This window comes from Oreochromis niloticus, linkage group LG4, assembly GCF_001858045.2.
Source record: "Oreochromis niloticus isolate F11D_XX linkage group LG4, O_niloticus_UMD_NMBU, whole genome shotgun sequence".
Lineage (NCBI taxonomy): Eukaryota > Metazoa > Chordata > Actinopteri > Cichliformes > Cichlidae > Oreochromis > Oreochromis niloticus.
This window is the reverse complement of record NC_031969.2, coordinates 7,938,267-7,958,747: the sequence shown is the minus strand read 5'-3', so window position 1 is coordinate 7,958,747 and position 20,481 is coordinate 7,938,267. Positions and strand designations below refer to the sequence as shown.

Below are 20,481 nucleotides of genomic sequence, written 5' to 3'. Positions count from 1 at the left end.
ATACCAGGCGGATGCAGGTTAGTGCACGCCAGTGCAGCTGCTGCTCTCTGTGCACAACGTGGACTCCCTGAAGACAACAACGTGCCAGCACTGCATGTCATTAACATACAGGATGCTTCTACAGCCACTGAAAGGCAACATGTGATGAAGGAAGGCAACGAGACCCTCATTAATGGGCCATCATCACACAGCAGGCGTGTTCTTTTGTGTGTATCTGTCGCCCACAGAACACGATGGTGATGATAGTGACGGTCATATCTCGTTGCAAGGATTCATATCCACTGTGGTTTTTGCTCTGGTCCTTTATTCAAAAAGGCCCTGGTCAACTATATTTGGCATGCAAATATCGTTGACCAGGTAGAAGCCATTTGCAAGGCCTCACCCTGCAGCCTGCTTTCTCTTTGGGACTGTTTAATCAGCTCCAGGCTAAAATCTGATGATGTTAAGAGCAGGCTGGCCAGTTCCTCAGCCAGCCCTCGGCTGCATCTTTGAGTGAATCATTGATGCAGGTTCTGAGGATATTGGAAAGCTGTAGCAGCTCACCTCACTAAGAGGAGCATCTGCTTTGATCTTAGTCTATCACATGCTATCTACTTCCCATCTTCACTGTGTGGTTTTGATTTAGCTGAAACAGCCACCCTCTTCCTCCATTTATTTCATGCTGAGTTGCAAGGTAGTTTGTGATTATGGCAGACTCAAAGTTTTAAGTACTCTACTCAGCGTAATTTAGCTTTTATAAGGGTGATGTTTTATCCCCCTGCTCTTGTCCACCAAAGTGCCTGTGTTTTGGCTTCCTGTTATTTCCTTATTGCTTCGTATTGCATAGATTTCCTGTGACTGGTTGGCAGTTGGCTTCAGACAAGAGCCTGCTCTCTCCCTCTAGTGGTGCCAGACTACCACAACACAGCACAAGTTCATCAGACTGCAGTGCAAGTTTTTATTTTTTAAACTTAGCAGCTGCTTTGGTCGCGAGGCCATGACATCAGTCACAATAAAACCGACATTTTGAAATGAAAATATTGTGTTATTTGTTTTCATTCACATAAATTGCCCAAATTATTTAGGATTAGTCCAAGAGATGTCATCAGTGCTGAGCGAGCCATGACATTTTTTAAATTCTTTTTTATTTTGCGTTCAGAAGACAACATCTTTACAAAAAAGAAAGTAAAAACCTGTACAAATTCCTCAGATCGGCAATCTTGCACTTTCTTAAAATTAGGTAAAAAATAACTAAGACAGCATGAAAAAAAGCAGCCAAACAAACACAGTGAGCAGCTGTTCCCATTAAATCAAAACAGACTTAAAGAGCTTTTCCACAAGTGTCAGGAGAACACTAACAGACATGTTGCATTTATAGTGCATTGTTCCACTGTGATATACAACTCCTATGTGGCACATTATATCACAATTATAGGTTGTGCATCGGTCTTTAATTAAGAGGAAATAAATGTGCACAAATGCCACTTAAAAAAAAACCTCTCTTTATAACTGTAAACAGCATCAAAGTAAACAAATCAGTTCACATTAAAAATAATACAAATGCCAGATATCTGTTGCATTTCAAAACCCCTTGTTCCCGTTGTCCTGATCCAGTTTTTGTGCACTGAAAGCCGTTCATATCACCCTATGCAGCATACTGCATCTTCACCACTACTTCAAGTTTATATAGGTACTTCAAGAGATGTCCTTATCATTCATGAATAAAATAATGGAGCCATTTCACACATAGCTTCAACAGAAAGAGTCTAAGTGAACCATTATATACAACAGAGATACAACTGTGCTGCCTACAATCCAAACTAGCATACAAAGACAAAATGTATTAGCTATATATTTCAGGAAATATTAAAAAGAAAATGTTTGGACTGGCATTTGACCTTTGGAGATTTTCCCTGTACCATTGTTATACTGTACAACTGTGTAATTAGGAAAGAAATGAGGGGGAAAAGACTAAAAATGAACAAGAACAGTTTAAACCAAAGTCTTGTGACTGTAACGTAGCTATAAAAGCTACTAGCCAAAACTGCCTTAGTTAAAGCGAATTTAGCCAACGTCTTCTCATTTACTAGAAAATAAAAATTCAGTTTTGATATTCCAGCATCTTAGTAACTGAACTATACAAAAATAATTCAATACTGTAATAGGGAGGGGTGAGAAAACATTTCCCGCTAAACAAATGCTGCTAAAACAAAATTAGCCTAGCTTAGCAGAGTAGCAGTAAACAGAACCAGGGCAATTCCTGTGAGACTACGCGGTTAAGCTACATTTAAATCAAACATTTGAATGTATTTTTAAACCATTAAAAAAGTCGCTGGTTGAAAAGAACAAGAGAGGGAAGGGAATCAAAAATTCATTTGGGTACTGAATAGTCTCCTTCATTTTTTTCCTTCATTTTTTTCTTAGTCTAACAGCTACAACAAATTTAAAGATTTTTTTAGTGCAACCGTTCTGACATTAAATATAAACATAAATGCAGGTATTAAGGAAAAAAACCATCACTGATGTCATTAGACAGCGCCTACATTTACATATTTCATTGCTAAAAGGCTGCTGTGAAAAAGGTCTACTACCAATTAACATAAAAAGACATAAAATTATTTATCATCTTCAGTAGTTACTGTATGTTTGTAAGGCAGCACATTCACCTCACATGTTCTAGCAAAGCACACCCTGCCTTGCAGTGCATTAGCACAGACCTACACCTGCCACCTTATAGCAGAAACGGTTCATACATATTGATGACTAGCTGGTTGGCCGCAGGGCTTGTCCTTCCTCACGCGGCTATCATCTCCTTCCAGTCACAGGAGGACGTGAACAATGGAGATGAGGAGCAAGGAAATTGAACTGGAGTGGAAGAATGGCCTTGACTGTTAGCCAAAGCATATGTACTGCAGTTAATGATCAATCTCGTTTTTTTTCCAGTTTGCCTGGCCTCACCCTTATGCCTAAAATCCACAAGACATACACATATTTACATAATCAAGACGTATGAAAATCCTTTTGCCTAAGTAGCCATGCGAACAATAAAATGATCATGAAAACCCTGTAAATGGTGGATCATTCAAGCGAAACTGTATCCTAATTTGACCCGACAGACCCGGTGTCCAGCCTGTGTTTACCGACATTATGCTTCTAGCCATCAAAGCCCGACCGACCTGACAAGCCAGAAAGACACAATAAATTATTCATACAGTACAGTACAAAAGCTGAAGCAGGTAATTGGGCCTTTAAGTGTTCAGTGCAATCTACCATTCCAGCACAAATTAAAATGCAAAATTCAAACAGGGTCAGCGGGGGACAAAGTAGTCCAAGGTCACTCAGTTCTGCCTCAAGACGTTAATCGTCCCTCTTTGCTGGGTGTCTGGAAAAAGGAGTGGAATAGCAGCCAGCTACTGGAGTGGAACTATGGTGCTTTAAAGACGGGGGAAAGAAAGACTCCCATGTCCTTCAACGTACACGCTGCTTACTCCCACTGTGCTTCTACTAGGTCACTGTCCTCACCACTCACAGCAGCAGAGGAAGGAGCACGATGAGGCTTCGGGTGCACGGAACTTGCCAGAACAGGGCGTGTCCGTGCACTGTGCAATGAATGCATGTAGATCTGTGACGTGTGCCTGCTCCTGTGATTGGGCCTGCAGGAAGACAAAAAAGCTGCAAATTTTCAAACTGCTATTGTCACTTACTAAATAAAGTCCACGTATTTATCGGTAAAAATCAATAAATACATAACTGCACAAGTATCCTGCCTTAATCTAGGCTCACATTTACCAATATTAACCAACAGCTATGATCATTATCTTGATTTAGTAGATTGGCATTGGGAAATTGGCAAAGTAGAGGAGATGTTGATGGGAAAAATTTTTGGTTTTAGATTTTAGCATCTCTGTGACCTTGTTCATATGATTAGAAAAAGCACTCAAACCACCACCCAACAGTATAATAAAGAAACAAAGCAGCATCTGTACCATAATGGTGTCATAAGCTCCGGTGATGAGTGCGATGAAGAGCGACAGCACCATGTAGATGAAGAGGGAGATGAAGGTGTAAAGGTAGATCTGGCTGAAGGTCCACACCAGCGTGCCGCTGTGCTCCATCTCAGCGAATGTTACAAACATGTCGTCTCCATTGATCAGAGAAAACAGGCACTCCGACACCATGGACAGGGAGCGAAACTGGATACATGGAGTCCAAGTTAGCATGATCATTTAAAAAGGAAAGTTTTGCAGTATTACAGTGTTTTTATTTATTTTTTTGGCACGGACTACAAAATGGACTTCTAGAGAATGTTTCTGTGTGAAAGCCAAATATCAATTAATCTCACATTCATTGAATTACCGTTTTTTTCGGACTATAAGGCGCACTTAAAATCCTTTAATTTTCTTATAATCCGGTGCACCTTATATATAAATTCTGGTTGTGTTTACTGACCTCGGACAGATTTTAGGTGGTACACGGCGCTCAAAAATCTGTCAAAAAATGTTTTAGTACGACTTTGGTAAACTACGAAGCCGCACCACTCGATGGATTGTCGGAGCATTACAGCTACCGTAGTCAGGAGCCTCACGGAGTAATCTGGGTCCTAAACTCCGTCCGCTTCAGGTCCCAAAGTCAAACGAACACTGTGGCTTCACTGAGAGTGGAAAACTGCCTAAATGCTTTCATCTTTAATAAAATGATCAGCGTTGCTGCTTTACCAGGTGTAACAATTAAGTTTAACATCCAGGCATCCATGAAAACAGAATTTATTAAATTTAACGGAGTTAGAAGTTAGCAGAAAGTTAGCTCACTAGTTTCCACCTAAATATAATATAGCATGTTCTGACTGAGAGATTTCTGAAACAAATTAAACGTACAGCTCTGCTATCACGTCCAACATAAATGAAGACATGAAACTAAACAGCAGTGATTTTTGAAGGGTTACTGAAGTTGGGCTAGCTGGTATATAATGATGTGCTACGTGATCGCTAGCAACTTCCCGATGGTTATGGACAAATGCAATCGCATGGCAGGATGCTAAATGGACCAAATTTCAGTCAGGAGAACAACTGAGATAATCCATCCATAATACGAGGTTAGTCATTAATATACTGCAACAACATGGGAATAGAGCAGCTGCCAGAGAATTCAACATTAATGACTCAATGTTACGGAAGTGGAGGAAGCAAGAAGAATGAGTTGAGTAAAGTTTGACTTATCTGACTGTTTTGTTTTGCTTAATGCGCTTTATAATCCGGTGCACCTTATGAGTGAAAAATATGGTAATGCCAAGTTATATCCAGTATTTTTGATGCACATATTAGCATATTTATTTTTTTATTGAGTCATTTAATTATTTTCATTTTTTTCATTTCGCTTTTAATTTCAGGAAAGCTGGCCCTTCATATATTTCTACCAGAATTGATTACATTATTTTGCTTGCATGCAAAAAGCAATATCCTAACAAAATGCTGCCTGATTCATATTTAATAACTGTCAATTTTCTCCTCCCATTAATTATACATAGCTAAAAAATGACATGCTGGGAGGCAGTTTATCATAATTAGGATGCTCTGACATGCAATTCTGCTCTGAGTGACTCACGCCTGCTCACTCCTGTTTAGAGAGACAGCTGTGTGCATGCACTACCTTTGCATGGTAGGGCCCCAGCACTATCCAGCCACAGAAGCAATATCCCAAATAAATGGCGGCCGCACAGCAGCAGAAGCGGATGACATTGGGAAAAGCAGCTCTTAGAGTCACAATCAGGATCTGTGGGACAGAGAGAAAGGGACCAAATTAACTAACTATAAATATATTTTAAAACACATTATAAAAAATTTGTATTAAATAATACTGTCAGTATTTGTGTGTGTGCGTGTTTCACGAACATTGTATTTCTGAAAGAAGCTGAGGTAGCGGATGACTCCCACCCACACCAGCAGAGTGGACGTTCCCAGCAAGATCCCACAAACATCATATGATGACAGATTCTGCATCACAAGGAAGACATCATTACTTACTGAAAACTGGGAATTTTACATCTCAGTAGGGGAATAAAAAAAAAGAAGCTTCTTTTACAGTGTGTACAAAGCTGCACACAACGTCTCACCGATCACACATCATGTTACCTTGGACTCTATCCCAATTTTGATGAAGCTGCCGATGATGGTGAACATGTCACTGACGATGAGCAGAATGTACCAGCCGTTGATGAACTCCATCCTGTCTCCCCAGCTCACGCTGCGGCCCAGTTTGTGTTTGAAAAACTGCACGTACTCCTGGGTAAGGAGATGGGAGATGATCAATGGGGCTTTAAATGTGATACACACAACCGGAAAACTGGGAGACCGTGAAAGGCATTTAACTACTTCTCTTTGCCTGTGTGACTGTTATCATTATGACATTATATGTGTTGAATATATGGCATCAGGGGGCAACAGTGTTGGTATTGCAGGATGTAATTTTTGCTGTGATCTCATTAGTGCCACGGCCTCCAGGCAAGCGCTTAGAAAAATGACAATCCAGCAGAGCGAGCAGTGCAGACCAGTCTCATCTTTCACGGTGGCAAGCGAAAATCGGAACTTCTGTAATCGCATTTCACGCATGATGACTAACTTGATACACTGCACCCTTGAGAAATGTAATGATAAAGATTTGAAAGCTCATTTGCGGCTCGATATTTTTTTTCTGAGTTTTTCACTTTGCACAATTTGCTGTTCAGAACAATTTATCTTATCCTGGGTCTCTTTGCAGCACTTTAGTTCATCCACTGAAACTTTTTTTGCTTCTAACTTTAAGCCAACTTTCTTCTGATTGGCTGCCTGTGAAAAACAGAAGATCTTAACGGCAGGTGGGCGGGGCTTATGTGCTCACAGGTAGTGCTGTGCACCTAAGATGGCCATATTAGGGACATCTGCTCTTGGCAATATTTTTTGTGTGTCCTCATTTGGTTGTTAATATGACACTATAAGAAACTACAGTTCCCCAAATGACACTTGAGGCTGGCTGTAAAAGGGATTCACTTCCACCAACACTATGAAAGATGTACTTCACCCACTGGTTTTAGACTCTGATTTGAGGCTTTAATGTAACCAATGCAATTGTATTTGGATGAGAGGGTGAAGTGCTAAGTTATCCATAAAGTGTACGAGTGCAATGCAGAGTCTTAATTAGTACCTCAACAAAAGTTGCAACTTCAAGCGGTCAGTCCACTTGGGGTCCATTTTGAAAGACATCAGAGGAGAAGTGAAACTTTTTACAGCCTCCTTTTGGTCTCTGTAGCATATTTTCCTCCTAAATTTGGAAATATCTCTCCCATTTCCATTACTGTGCTAAAGTCTTGAGTCACCCCTCTTTTTTTTGGTTTATATTTTGTGAGTAAAATAGGTGCAAAACTTTACTGAAACGTGCAAACATACATGGAAATAGAGTAGATAAGCCAATGGTATGACCATGTATGACCAGGTATGCTTTTACACAACGCAGTGTGTTTGGGATCTTTGTCATACTGAACAATGAAGCCATTGCCAATCAGATGCTTTAACAATGGCGGATCAAAATATGATGATGATGTTACTTTTCTATGTTCATAATTTCATCAGTTTTTGACGAGATATCCAACATCACTGGCTGACATGCAACCCAAACCAGGACAGAGCCTCCACCATGCTTTACAGTTGTAGAGACTCATTGTTGTACCTCTCTCCTGACCTCCTTTGTACATACTGATCATCATTTGAACCAAAATTTTCAAATTTGGATAAAGGACCTGATGCATCTCTCAGGTACTGTGGAAGGTCTGTGCTGGAAGTTTTTCATACTTCTTAAGACATGATTTTCAGATACTGTTCAGCTGCTGTAGACAGGTTTTTAGGCCTGATACTTCCCTTTTTGTCTTCCACTTGTCCAGTTTCCTCAGTTTTTTAAGTGACTGCACAGCATGCCAAGATAGGGAACATTTTCCACTAACAGTTCTCCGGGAATCACTTTGTTGATATAAAAATATAGTTTTGTGTTCGTCACAAAACTGTGATATTTTTCATAGACTCAGCTAAAGAAATTGGAACAAACTGTTTTTTGGTATGCAGAGACAACACCTGCTCATCCTTTGAGTTAGGTTACTTTTTCATAGGTCAGTATTTCTTAACAAAGAAAAAAAAATACTTTTAAAATGGTCAGGTACAAGGACTGAACTAAAAAGAAGTGAAAAATCAGCTAATGTCCAAAGAAGAAAGAAATCCTTGAGAACGATCGCTTAAAACTACTTAGAAAGTCTGTCTCCTTGAAAGCAAAGTATAAATATATTAGGGGTGACTCAAGACTTTTGCAGTAACAGACAAGACTCAGTACTGTAAAATGTATTAAGACTTAATGTATGCATTATTAAAAAAGCTAGACAGTCTGGCAGGCAGATGGTGCTATTTTTTGACCAGGCTTCACTTCCTTTTCTTGGGTTAATGGTGTTCGTGCCTTACTGTGCGGGTACACACACAAACAGCCTGTCCTTATCTGAGCTCCACTTTTGTAGGCCACTGAACACTAACAACAGGTATTTGTGTCTGTGCAAAGGGCCCATGCAGTCTATGGATACATCTTGGTATCCAAGCTAGTTAAGGTTGACTAACCTATCACTCTGTTCTCCTGTCCAAGTAAGGTTATATGAGGCAAACACTGGGACGGCCAAAATGCCAAACCCAAGGCTTCAAAAAGGCAATGTCAGTTGTGCTATGTGCAATATCCATTTCAAAATATACATTTCATAGGCTAACATCACAAAAACAAAAAAATACAGAAATGATTGGCCAGTTTTCTTACATGCTGCAGGAGGACGCCTCTGAGGATGGAGCGTCCACACAGCAGCAAGGACAGCACGCAGACGATGGCCACCAGCACATCAAAGAACTCCTGCGCGTAATTCTCCGCTGACAAAAGAGGACAGAAATAAAAGGGATCAAAGGCAATTAAAATAAATGAAGCGGGAGGTAAATAAATATCCCCCCTAACCACCAGTCACTCACCACGCCCAGTCACATTAGGGTCTTTACACTCCTTAATGGAGGCACGGTTCTGAAGACTGATCGTAACTTTACCGCTGTGCGCCCTGTTATCCATCACAATCTGACGACAAAAGCATGAACCATGTGACTATTAGCATGCAAAAAAACTACATCTTTAGTGTTTCTATACTGTGGGATGTTGACTGAATTAGAGATCATAGAGGAGCTCACTGTGATAGCAAAGGTGTAGCAGTCTGGGATTTCATTGTTTATAATGGTCTGAATGTTGATGGCCTTCAGCTGGAAGTCAATGGTGACATTGATCAGCCTGGGGAGGAAAGAGACATGCTGAGAATTCAATGTGCAGAATTCACATCGCAAAGAAAAGTAATGCCTTTTAATACCAAAACACACAAACAGACAGAGTCTAACTTGTGAAACAAGAGAGTGAAATTCTTGTGAAATTCACTGTTTCCTGCAGCAGTACTGTACGTCAGTGGGTCCAGTCCAATGCAATCTGGAAAAAGAAAAATCAGAAATAGCAAAAGGGGAACCAAGTCATACATGATTTTTTCCATATCACATGAATGCCACACCACGGTTTATTTTTACCACTACATTTATCATGCATTAGCCATAGCCATCTGCCAAATCAGCAGATGTGTGCAAATAACCCCTTTCCCAGGACCGGACACGGTATTTTGCTACTAAAGTGGAAAAAAACATCTGTGTTTTTCATTACAGGACTCAAGTCTTTAAAAGTAGGGCAGTTGCAGGGCACTGGAGCAATAACACAGTGACTCACTGACACTATTGGTTCCTTAAGGGCCAAGAAAATACTGGCACTGGAAGAATGTGCAGACAGACGTGTAACAAACAAGCAGACTTTAAAACGTTTAAAAAAAAAAATCAAAAGAAGGATTATCCTACCTGTGACAACATGTGGGTCGATGTCAAACGTGTCATTGACGGGGTCGATGGTGCCCCTCCTAAAGTACCTCTGACAGAGGGAGAGCGCGCTTCCGTTAACGCCGACGCCCGGCACATAAGCGTACCGTCCCAGTGAGATCTGAGGTAGAGCCAAGTACTGAAGAGGGAACGAGAAGCCGAGAGGTGGAATTGAGTTCGAGAAAACATCTGTCTTCTTTATGCGATGTTAAACTTTTCACGTTCAGAAAGTAACAATGAAGCTCTCACTAAAAAGGATGTGGTTCAGTCAGGATGGCAACACGACAGCAGCATCTCTTTGTTACTGGAGGTGAGAATCACCAGACACCCCAAGATTTGATATAATCATGATAAAAAATTATTGCATTTTTATCACATTTATTAACTTTGTGTTATGTGCTTGGTATGGAATAAGATATGTTACGATTTATCACCAAGTTGAACTTTGCCAATATCTTTTTTACACAATAAGATGAAGTTATTTTACTTTAATTTGAAATTGCAAGCACTGTCACTAAAACCTGCATTAATGTTGCCATAAGACAGATTCAGTCTGCAATTACATGCAATGTGTTTCTGATAATACACCAAATAACTGTGATAAATTCTAAGAAATTGGATCTGTTGCTGTCTACATAAACAGAAATTCACATTTAACAGGAATTTATATATAACTGTCACATTTCGCTCTGCAATGTTCCTGTTCTACAGGAATATAAATACAACCAGCTGAGTCAAGCCCCCTTGAGTTCAGACTGATGGCAACATGTTGGCAACATTTCTGCTTTTATAAATTAGACAGCAGTTATTTGCAAACCTTCAACGGTCTTTCTGAGAGTGACTGCAATCAGTCCAAGTAAGACTGCAACTGTTTGCAGAAAGGTTGCCTCCTATCGGGTGACCTGTGCAATCAGTTGCAGAATGCGAAAAAAAATCCATACAATCACCAGGTAGCTGCTGATTTTTTTTATGGATGCAAGGAGGTTGCTGTCCTATTTGTGGTCATGTGACTGAGCCATTAGCTTGCTCTAAATTAGGAGGTAGCTTTAACAAGCTAAGTGTGTCCAGTGTTGGATGGTTTTTCAGTTAAGCCCATTTAATGTAAGTTTTCCATGGCTAACAACATCTCAGGATGGTGGCGCATGAGATGAGCCTTCTTGTTCGTAGTATTCCAGACTATTTTAATGAATTTAATAACATATCAAGATTTGGTGTTGCTGTAGTGATCAATATCACCACAAAAAATATTGGGATACTCTACTGGACTGACTCCACCCCACCCACATCTGTGACTGTGCATAACCTACAGCAGCAACTTTTTCCATCTGACTACTACATCCACTTCTTCATTGTCTGCAAATGCAGACAAACAGACATCAGCTGCAGTCTGTGTTTCTAAGCTAAGCTAGTAAACATTGTAAATGATACAACTGCTAAAGATAATAGCTCAGCTAGCTTTGCAGTAGTCCTGTTTTCCCCCCAAGACTATGATAAAGCTTTGTTTTGTTGGCTTTTTGTAGTGTTACAACAGTGTATTAGGGGCCGTTGTTAGTAATAATACCACAAAAAAACAGTTGAATATCAAGCATCTCTAATGTATGCGTGGCTTAAAAAAATCATTCCTCTGACCCTTGATCTAATGTAAATTGAACTCAGATTTTAAAGCATATTAATGAAAATTCTGATCATAATAATAAATCAAGAGATCTCAAAATGTCTCTGCATGGTTGGATACTTAATGTGATTATTAGCAGGCTACCTGCTTTATGGCAAAGTTGATGTGGCTGTACATCTCCTTCTGTGTGTGGACAGCGTGGGGACTCTTGTCCTTGTAGCCCTTCAGGAAAAGGTGCTTGAATGCCGCTGTGTTTTCCTCTTGAAACGTCACAACCATCTGGTTACTCAGTCCAAACATCACCAACTAATAGACAGAGCCAGAGAGCACAGGCACAAGACAAATGAGTTGAAACACTTGGGCAAATGCAGAGAAGCAGTCGCCGCGCAGTTAGAGTAAAACACAGGACACGATCGGGTATTTGCATTCTGAGCCTACAGAGTATTCATGTTAAAGCAAAGGGCTGTATCCACCTGCACAGTCACAATGATGATTTTCAGCAGCTGCAGGCCAAGTTTGAAAGGCTTGCGCCCCTTTGCATGATACTTGTCACAAGGGCTCATGAAGAAGTACTTGAGTTTCCTCCTCAGGGCCTCCTCCTCCCCTTCTTCCTCCTGCTGGAAGAGCTTGGAGCCCACAAGGCTAGGAGGGCGGGAGCTGCCACTTCCAAGAAGATCCTGGGAGCCATAGCCTGATACGGAGGAGAGTAGCCTGTCCTTCTCTGTTAATAAAATCATTCATTTTGGAAAGAAGCTCAGCATTAAAGAGGTACTCAAGGGTTACTAACAAGTGACAATATACATTAACCCCTTTCATCCTGGAAAAGCGGTTGGAGAGTGTCTTTAATTCTGTTACTTAGCAGTGTTAGCTGGTCTCCCTGCCTGTATGTGGTGCAATTTCACAGCTTCGTATAACCAAGCTAATGTGTAAATGCTCAAAAATGATCCAAGCATGATCCAAGATTACCACTTGTAGCTCCTGAAAAACAAAAATCCAGTATCTTAATGATTAGAGTATTACATAAAATCATTAAATAAAAAAGAGTTTACAACAGATAAAATTCCAGGTTCTGAAAAGCATGTTTATTTATTATGTTATTCTGTTCCCTTTCAGACTGTGCAATATTACCCAACAGGACCTTATTGAATATTTGTTTCATCCCCCCATCATATGCTGCTACTCCCTTTATTCTATTGCACAATACTTTGTCACTTTCTAGAATCGCCTGCACTGATAGTTCAGTTATTTATTCTCCAGGATATAGTTATATATATTACTTCGTTAGAGTTATTTGATACTATGTCTTGCACTATCCTACTGTATATTACTGTATACTACTATTCTTATTGTATATATTGTATATCTTATTCATCTGTTCCTCTGTCTCTCCTGCTGCTTTGAGCATGTACATGACAAAAGAATTTCCCTCGGGATAAATAAAGTTATTCTTATTCTTATACACTGAATCCTTCTTTGGTTCTTCATAATGAATTACTGTGACATGGAGGCGATCAGCTTTTATCACTGCTGACGTGTCACTGAAGCTCAGGTTGCTTTGATAGTTGCCTTCAGCTCGTCTGTGTTTGGGGTCAAGTGTTTCTCATCTCCCTCGAAACAGTACCTCACAGATTCTGTGTGGCCTTCAGATCAGTTGAATTGGTTAGCTAATTAAGCACGTGTCTAAATGCCATTTGGTAGTAGTTTTGGAACCAATGGCACCCTGCTAGAAAAGGAAATTGGCATCTCCATAAAGCTTGGCAGTCAGAAGCATGAAGTGCTCCACTCCAGCAGATGACATGGCACCCCAAATCACCACAGACTGTGGAAATGTCACACTAGACTTCAAACACCTTGGGTTCTGTGCCCCAGGTAAGCTCTTCTGACATTATCTCTGGTTCAGGAGCGGTCTGACATCAGGAACGTGACACTCGCAGCTCCTTTCTCTGCCAAGTCCTTGAATTGACTTTTCTCAAGGTTGCAGTCACCCCCGTTGCTTGTGGACATTTTTTTTTCCTTCCTCAACTTTTATCAACATGCATTCTGTGAACAGCAAAACAGCTGTCTGTGGCTCATCCTGCTGGCACAGAGGGAAGCCTGTCAAGTCAGCAGTCTCCCCTGATTGCAATTGCATGTTCTCAACTAGACTGAGAGACAGGCAGTATTTATACTGTATCTGAATGGAAATTCCCCCAAAGTCAAAATAAGATAAAAAATAATTCGAATTATCCTGCTGGGTCTCTTAATAGCATTTTGATAACTCCTTGACTGTATAAATAATTTTATGTGATTATCATCAAAACAAACATGGCTGAACTGTCCATGCTATTCGATGACGTCACCTTGGGCTCGCTAACTGTGATGATTTTAAGGACCACTGGTTGTAGATTTCAAAGCGGAAACCTTTAAAGCGTTTATTTTCAGACTGCTGGAAGCTGTCAGTGTAAGGCTTGAAGGCTTTTCAAGACAATAAAAAAAATAAAAAATAAAACATTAAATGTCCAAAATCGGCGGAATGATCCTTTGAGCATCGAGTCACCTGTGAATAAATACACGGAGCGGACGTGTTTCTTTCATTGTTCGACAGGGACTCCATATGAATCACACCTTAGCAAATTGTCACAGATGGACCCGCCTCTTTAAAAATAAATAAATAAACAAATACATGAAAAATAAAATAACGTAATATGATGTTAGCAAATAAATGCGTACCAATCCGTGGTACAAAGAGTGATACAGGTGAACAGAGATAATAAAAGAGAGGACTGAATATTGCCAAACCTGTGGCGCTGTCTTGGATGCAGGTGTAACTAGAAGATGCCATGGTGATGCGTTCACGTTCGCACAGGAGCAGCGGAAGGGTACATCACACTCATAAAAAGCGAGTAGAGAGCAGACGCGGGTTCATATTATTTGTTTACATCGTAAAATAAAAGACGATTGCTGTCGCAGTCTGCGGATGACACATAGGTAAATACGTCGCCGCTTCCTTATGACCACGTGACTCCATCATGTGACTAATGCCTAGCCTGTAAGCTATTGCTGCTGGGAGGACTAAAGACGTAAACGCCAAAAAATTCAGGGCAAATGTTGAGCTAATGTTCCGGTTATGACTCATTTTTTGTTTTGTTTTATGTTTTATGACAGTTTTATTAATTAAGACTGATGATAAAATAATTATTTTTTATTGAAGAGAACTTACGTTTGCGCAAGTAGTTAATAAGTTAAGTCATGGTGAAAGGAAAGGGGTGGTTTTTCGCTTTTTGAGAAATACTGGTCTCATCAAGAGGATCTGAGGATTCAGGAGTGAAGTAAGATTAAAAGCCAAGAGATGGCAGTAATGCAACATGTTTGGATGCAAGCTGCCGTTAAACATGAAAGAAGAAGAAGAAGACTGCCTCAGAGGTTGTCTAAGAGAATATTGGGAGCAACAACACTATGAAGCCCAAAGAACACACCAGACAGGTCAGGGATAAAGTTATTGAGAAATTTAAAGCAGGCTTAGGCTACAAAAAGATTTCCCAAGCCTTGAACATCCCACGGAGCACTGTTCAAGCGATCATTCAGAAATGGAAGGAGTATGGCACAACTGTAAACCTACCAAGACAAGGCCGTCCACGTAAACTCACAGGCCGAACAAGGAGAGCGCTGATCAGAAATGCAGCCAAGAGGCCCATGGTGACTCTGGACGAGCTGCAGAGATCTACAGCTCAGTTGGGGGAATCTGTCCATAAGACAACTATTAGTCGTGCACTGCACAAAGTTGGCCTTTATGGAAGAATGACAAGAAGAAAGCCATTGTTAACAGAAAACCATAAGAAGTCCCGTTTGCAGTTTGCCACAAGCCATGTGGGGGACACAGCAAACATGTGGAAGAAGGTGCTCTGGTCAGATGAGACCAAAATGGAACTTTTTGGCCAAAATGCAAAACGCTATGTGTGGCGGGAAACTAACACTGCACATCACTCTGAACACACTATCCCCACTGTCAAATATGGTGGTGGCAGCATCATGCTCTGGGGGTGCTTCTCTTCAGCAGGGACAGGGAAGCTGGTCAGAGTTGATGGGAAGATGGATGGAGCCAAATACAGGGCAATCTTGGAAGAAAACCTCTTGGAGTCTGCAAAAGACTTGAGACTGGGGCGGAGGTTCACCTTCCAGCAGGACGACGACCCTAAACATAAAGCCAGGGCAACAATGGAATGGTTTAAAACAAAACATATCCATGTGTTAGAATGGCCCAGTCAAAGTCCAGATCTAAATCCAATCGAGAATCTGTGGCAAGATCTGGAAACTGCTGTTCACAAACGCTGTCCATCTAATCTGACTGAGCTGGAGCTGTTTTGCAAAGAAGAATGGGCAAGAATTTCAGTCTCTAGATGTGCAAAGCTGGTAGAGACATACCCTAAAAGACTGGCAGCTGTAATTGCAGCAAAAGGTGGTTCTACAAAGTATTGACTCAGGGGGCTGAATAATTACGCACACCCCACTCTGCAGTTATTTATTTGTAAAAAATGTTTGGAATCATGTATGATTTTCGTTCCACTTCTCACGTGTACACCACTTTGTATTGGTCTTTCACGTGGAATTCCAATAAAATTGATTCATGTTTGTGGCTGTAATGTGACAAAATGTGGAAAAGTTCAAGGGGGCCGAATACTTTTGCAAGCCACTGTATAGAGATATCACTCATGTCTGTATATGAAGCAGTCAGCAGACTGTTAACTTATTTTAGCATACAGGCTGAAATAAAAGGTGGATGCTAGCTCTATTCACACAACCACAACTTCTGATTTCCGCATTCAAAATGTCTTTGTTATATTGGGTAACACCAGAACCAAACTAAATCAAACAACCACAATTTCCTCTTCTTACTTATACTTCTCATATTTTTATTAAGGGACACAAATGCACGAGTTGTAAACCCATACTCGTAGCTTTCCTCAGTAGCATTTAATGCCGCATGGCTTATTTGGAACACAATTTCCCATGAGTCTCTGTCCATTTCAGGTTAATTAAGGCTTATGTCAGATACATCAGGGGGACAAAAGAGGGCTGTGTGGTTGTAGGATCATGCCTAAGCCTGCTTTCTGGTGGGCTCTAGGAACATAGATGTGCTCCCAGGCTGAAACTACAGAGTTGTAAAATGGTCATTCAGCTAACTCATCATCTGCAGAGGAATGGTTTATTTGAAGAGATTCATTCGGGTTTCAGAGCCCATCACAGCACAGAAACAGCTTTAGTGAAGGTTACAAATAATCTTCTTATGGCCTCTAACAGTGGCCTCATCTCTGTGCTTGTCCTGATAGACCTCAGTGCAGCGTTTGATACTGCTGAACACAATATTTTACTAGAGATTAGAACACACTGTAGGTATTAAAGGTTCTGCGCTGCAGTGGGTTGAATCATATCTATCGTGAAGATTTGAATTAGTTCATGTAAATGGGGAGCTTTCTTCACACACTAACATTAGTGCTGCGATTTGTTATTTAAAAAAAATGAAATAAACTCAATGTTAGTTATTGTTATAGACATTACAGTCAGACCTGGAAATGACCATATTTATTTCCCTCAGTGTAACAAATATGTCCTCTGGACATAATAAAAATTATAATATTCAGCGCATGTTTTAAATATGTCTGTGTTAGGATAAGCTAAGCAGCTTTTGTTTGCTTAAAAGCAGCCATGTCATCAAAAACAACCACAACCTTCCAGTTTTTATTTGTAACATGTAAACATCTTTGTGTTACATAATGACTCGATGACAAGACACTAAATACAAAAATTTATTTTAAATAACACTAAACTACTTCCTCTTTTCCACAGATGCTGTTTAAAGAAAAACAACTCAGCTTAGCACCGCAAAATTTCTGGGCCCAAGAACTGTATAGATTTGGAAGATATAGCCTGGTGGTTGTGTTGTTAGCACAGAATTATTAGCCCCAGATTATGAATGCATTTTAAAAAAAAAACAAAAGCTGAGGCTGAGCTGGAATGAAATAGAAAACAAACCATGGACTCATACATCCACTTGATCCCACTTGTCCAGCTCAGGGTTGCAGGGAAAACCTTGGACCCGTCTCCTTAAAATATTTTGTCCCTAAAAACAAGTCATGTGATGATTCATTGTTGGTTATGATTTAATATTATCATAACCAGCGATACTCTACTTTGTTGGCCTCCTGTAGCCAGCTTGTAGAGTAAAACAATAACAATCAAATATTTTAAAAATGGTGTGAAAGGGCTGTCAAATAGAGCCCCAAAGTTTTTTTGTTTTTTTTAAATTCTGGCAACTATTGCTGCATGAAAGTTTCATGCAGTATGCTTAAAACGTTTGTCGGTTGCAAATATGTGACAAAAGAAAAACTTCAAAATAAAACCACATCAGGCAAAACAGTAACGAGATGATCCACAAAACCATCTAGGTGCATATTTTCTGCTCTACATGAGGCTCAGTACAGCACAGTGATCCATTTATAATGTCACCCTGTCTCTTCAGTTACCACAAGGAGACAATTCAGATACAAACACCAGCCTGGGCCTCGATGACTTATCCTCATCCTGTACAGATTTACATAACAACTTCCCCCCTCCGGTCTTTCTTATCTGCCATCCAAAGCCTTGTCCCTGGCTATAACTGACTCGTTAAACTTTATCATCAGCGTGGTGCCTTTGTGCCAGTGGGCAGTGACCTTTGCGGGAAAGCCACTGTGTGTGAGGATGGCCTCCACGATGCCTGCGGTGAAGGCGGCGCAGTTCAAGCTGCTGTTCTCCTTGGGCACGGAGATGTACGCATTAATAAGCGGCTCTTTCTCTATGATATAGTACGTCTTGTCGTCATCGTTGGCCTGCTCCAGCTTGTCGGCTTCCTTTCCGAACAAGGACTTCCACACGTTAACCTAAAAGCAAGATGACTGTTAAGAGTTTGAAAATAAAAACGGTTACTCGTGCGTGTGATTACAGTTGCTCACCTTGACAAAGAGGAGCATGTTCAACACTTTGGTCTCCCTCTTCCCATTCTTCTCCCTCAGCACCAACACATCCAGCATGCTGGCTCCCACGCTCTGGCCCATGTCTGCCAGGCGTGTCTGCAGCTCCGACACGGAGTACACGCGGCTCTGACAGTACTGTACCATCTCGGAGAACAGGAGTGCAAAGGCGCTCAGACTGACTTCAGTCTTGGGTCGGGTCAAAGGGCGCTCAAGGATGTTGGATTTCCCTCGAGTGAAACGGGTGTCCATTTTCTGTTTGGGAGTAATGGCAGTCATTGGTTTACATGTTCTGATGTAAACGTTCAACACCGTGAACTAACTTTTTTTGTTTTGGCAAGATTATGGAGCGCACTTTCATGAGAGTTAATGGAGAACCGGCAAAGGCTTTATACTTTTGTATATGTAGACCAGACATCACTTGCACACGTTGCTAGCATTTATATTTGAGCATAGTGTGCTATCGCTCTTCTGTGGAGTCATTTGATTACTTTTTGGTTGCACATCACCAGCTTCCAGTATCTCCTCTTTCATAGCCTGGTGTGCTTTCCCTCAAGTAGTGAAACGAGTTTATTGTGTCAAATATTAGAGACTAGCCTTTCATGCGGTTAAAATTTGCGATGTTCAGTAAAGGCAATATACATAAGTGAAACGCAGGGGTGCTAATTTAGCTTTTAAATACTGATATGCTAATCATTTACAAAAACGAGGCACTAATAACATGGGAATAAATGTGTGGCCGCAGACTCACACACCTCTCATTATAAAATGTAATTCCAGGTATGACTTCACCACACAGACACACGTTACAAGCTTTTTGCAAACACCATGGACCTGCTGAGTTTCTACAGACACGACAGCTGATCAGTACTGGCTGTTAGCCATCGCGCTACAACTGTTAGCCGACACTCCCGATAAAGATTATCCTACACATACAACAGCAGTTATGGAAAACTACGCTTTTACACACAGAGTATAATATTCTGCAGCAGGTTTACTCATTTTCAGGGACGTCTGTGGAACATAAACGCACCTTGTCAGAGCTAAATCAGCTGATGTCAGTTCTTCTTCCTCCTCTCTGTCTTCTTCCTTGTTTGACAGCTCAACATTACCCACAGTTAAATTACATACCGCCATCTAGTGGCCGGACTCTTTAGTGCAACAACACACTGCACCCTGCTTTCCTTACCTTTTTCCTATATTTTTTTTAACAAGCCATCTTCATCTGGCATTATCGACCATAACCATTCTGACGTCTCCCCTTTTTACCCCCAAAAGACCTAATTTTCCATATCTATTATTATTATTATCATTATTAGCACTTTTGATTTTTATCGCTTAAATTATTACTCTGGTCTTACTAACTCCACCATGTCCTTCTCATTCCTGCTTTTAGGAGATCTTTATTATTTACATCACTGACCTTTATTATCTGCATCCCAGACTTTCTGCACTGTACTTTACACTTAGACCTCCACTTCCTGTTCTTGTAATCATGACACAGCCGCAAAAACCAGTCTGAAACTTTCTTTCTTGACTTTCTGCAGTGCGCACATGTACTGTGACATGATTTCCAGCAATGATCGTGTCACCATATAGACCTCAGTGAACATGAAGATCTTTGCGGTACATTTCTGCGACTGCTGCCGAGAACACACGTGATTCATATTTTTTTGGGACTTCCACAGTTTTGCAGCCCAGCGCTGTGTTTTGTCCACACTAACATGAACATGTGTATTGCCTCACAGTGGACTCCCAGTGATTTGTACTGTAGTGAACAGTCTTCTGCAGGCTGCTGTTATTTCCTGAAGCTGCGGCACGCAAAACGAGATGACTGAGATTTATTACAGAATTTGAGAAATTCTTGAAAATGTCCAAGTTGGTCACTGTGAGATACACGGGAAGACCTTGACCGCTGAGGACAAACAACTTCATGCTGCTTATATTACAGGTGTCA

At 40.7% G+C, this 20,481-nt stretch overlaps 2 protein-coding genes across 2 annotated transcripts; both read right to left on the bottom strand.

Moving 5' to 3' along the window:
* Nucleotides 1–1,105: 1,105 nt before the first annotated feature.
* Nucleotides 1,106–14,533, bottom strand: mcoln1b (mucolipin TRP cation channel 1b). Its single transcript, XM_003443163.5, has 13 exons — nucleotides 14,317–14,533; nucleotides 12,012–12,259; nucleotides 11,683–11,844; nucleotides 9,906–10,062; nucleotides 9,408–9,492; nucleotides 9,207–9,303; nucleotides 8,997–9,096; nucleotides 8,794–8,900; nucleotides 6,108–6,257; nucleotides 5,868–5,969; nucleotides 5,626–5,748; nucleotides 3,966–4,172; nucleotides 1,106–3,632 (listed from the first exon to the last, which is right to left on the bottom strand). The coding sequence occupies exons 1-13, from the start codon at nucleotides 14,357–14,359 to the stop codon at nucleotides 3,498–3,500; spliced, it is 1,716 nt and encodes a 571-aa protein (XP_003443211.1). The 5' UTR covers nucleotides 14,360–14,533; the 3' UTR covers nucleotides 1,106–3,497.
* Nucleotides 14,534–17,238: 2,705 nt separating this feature from the next.
* LOC100705746 (trafficking protein particle complex subunit 5) lies at nucleotides 17,239–19,699 on the bottom strand. The gene is made up of 3 exons (XM_003443068.4): nucleotides 19,558–19,699; nucleotides 18,507–18,779; nucleotides 17,239–18,434 (listed from the first exon to the last, which is right to left on the bottom strand). Exons 2-3 carry the CDS (start codon nucleotides 18,774–18,776, stop codon nucleotides 18,138–18,140), a joined length of 567 nt encoding a protein of 188 aa, XP_003443116.1. The 5' UTR covers nucleotides 18,777–18,779; nucleotides 19,558–19,699; the 3' UTR covers nucleotides 17,239–18,137.
* Nucleotides 19,700–20,481: the final 782 nt, after the last annotated feature.

What these genes read in the sequence shown, in the direction of transcription:
- mcoln1b (XM_003443163.5), bottom strand. Translation starts at nt 14,359, where the DNA reads ATGGCATCTTCTAGTTACACCTGCATCCAAGACAGCGCCACAG. An exon ending in TTCACTCTCTTGTTTCACAA is followed by an intron (nt 9,304 to 9,407) that starts GTTAGACTCTGT and finishes TTTCCTCCCCAG; the next exon opens with GCTGATCAATGTCACCATTG. An exon ending in AAATTGGGATAGAGTCCAAG is followed by an intron (nt 5,970 to 6,107) that starts GTAACATGATGT and finishes CTTGTGATGCAG; the next exon opens with AATCTGTCATCATATGATGT.
- LOC100705746 (XM_003443068.4), bottom strand. Translation starts at nt 18,776, where the DNA reads ATGGACACCCGTTTCACTCGAGGGAAATCCAACATCCTTGAGCGCCCT. An exon ending in ACATGCTCCTCTTTGTCAAG is followed by an intron (nt 18,435 to 18,506) that starts GTGAGCAACTGT and finishes TCTTGCTTTTAG; the next exon opens with GTTAACGTGTGGAAGTCCTT.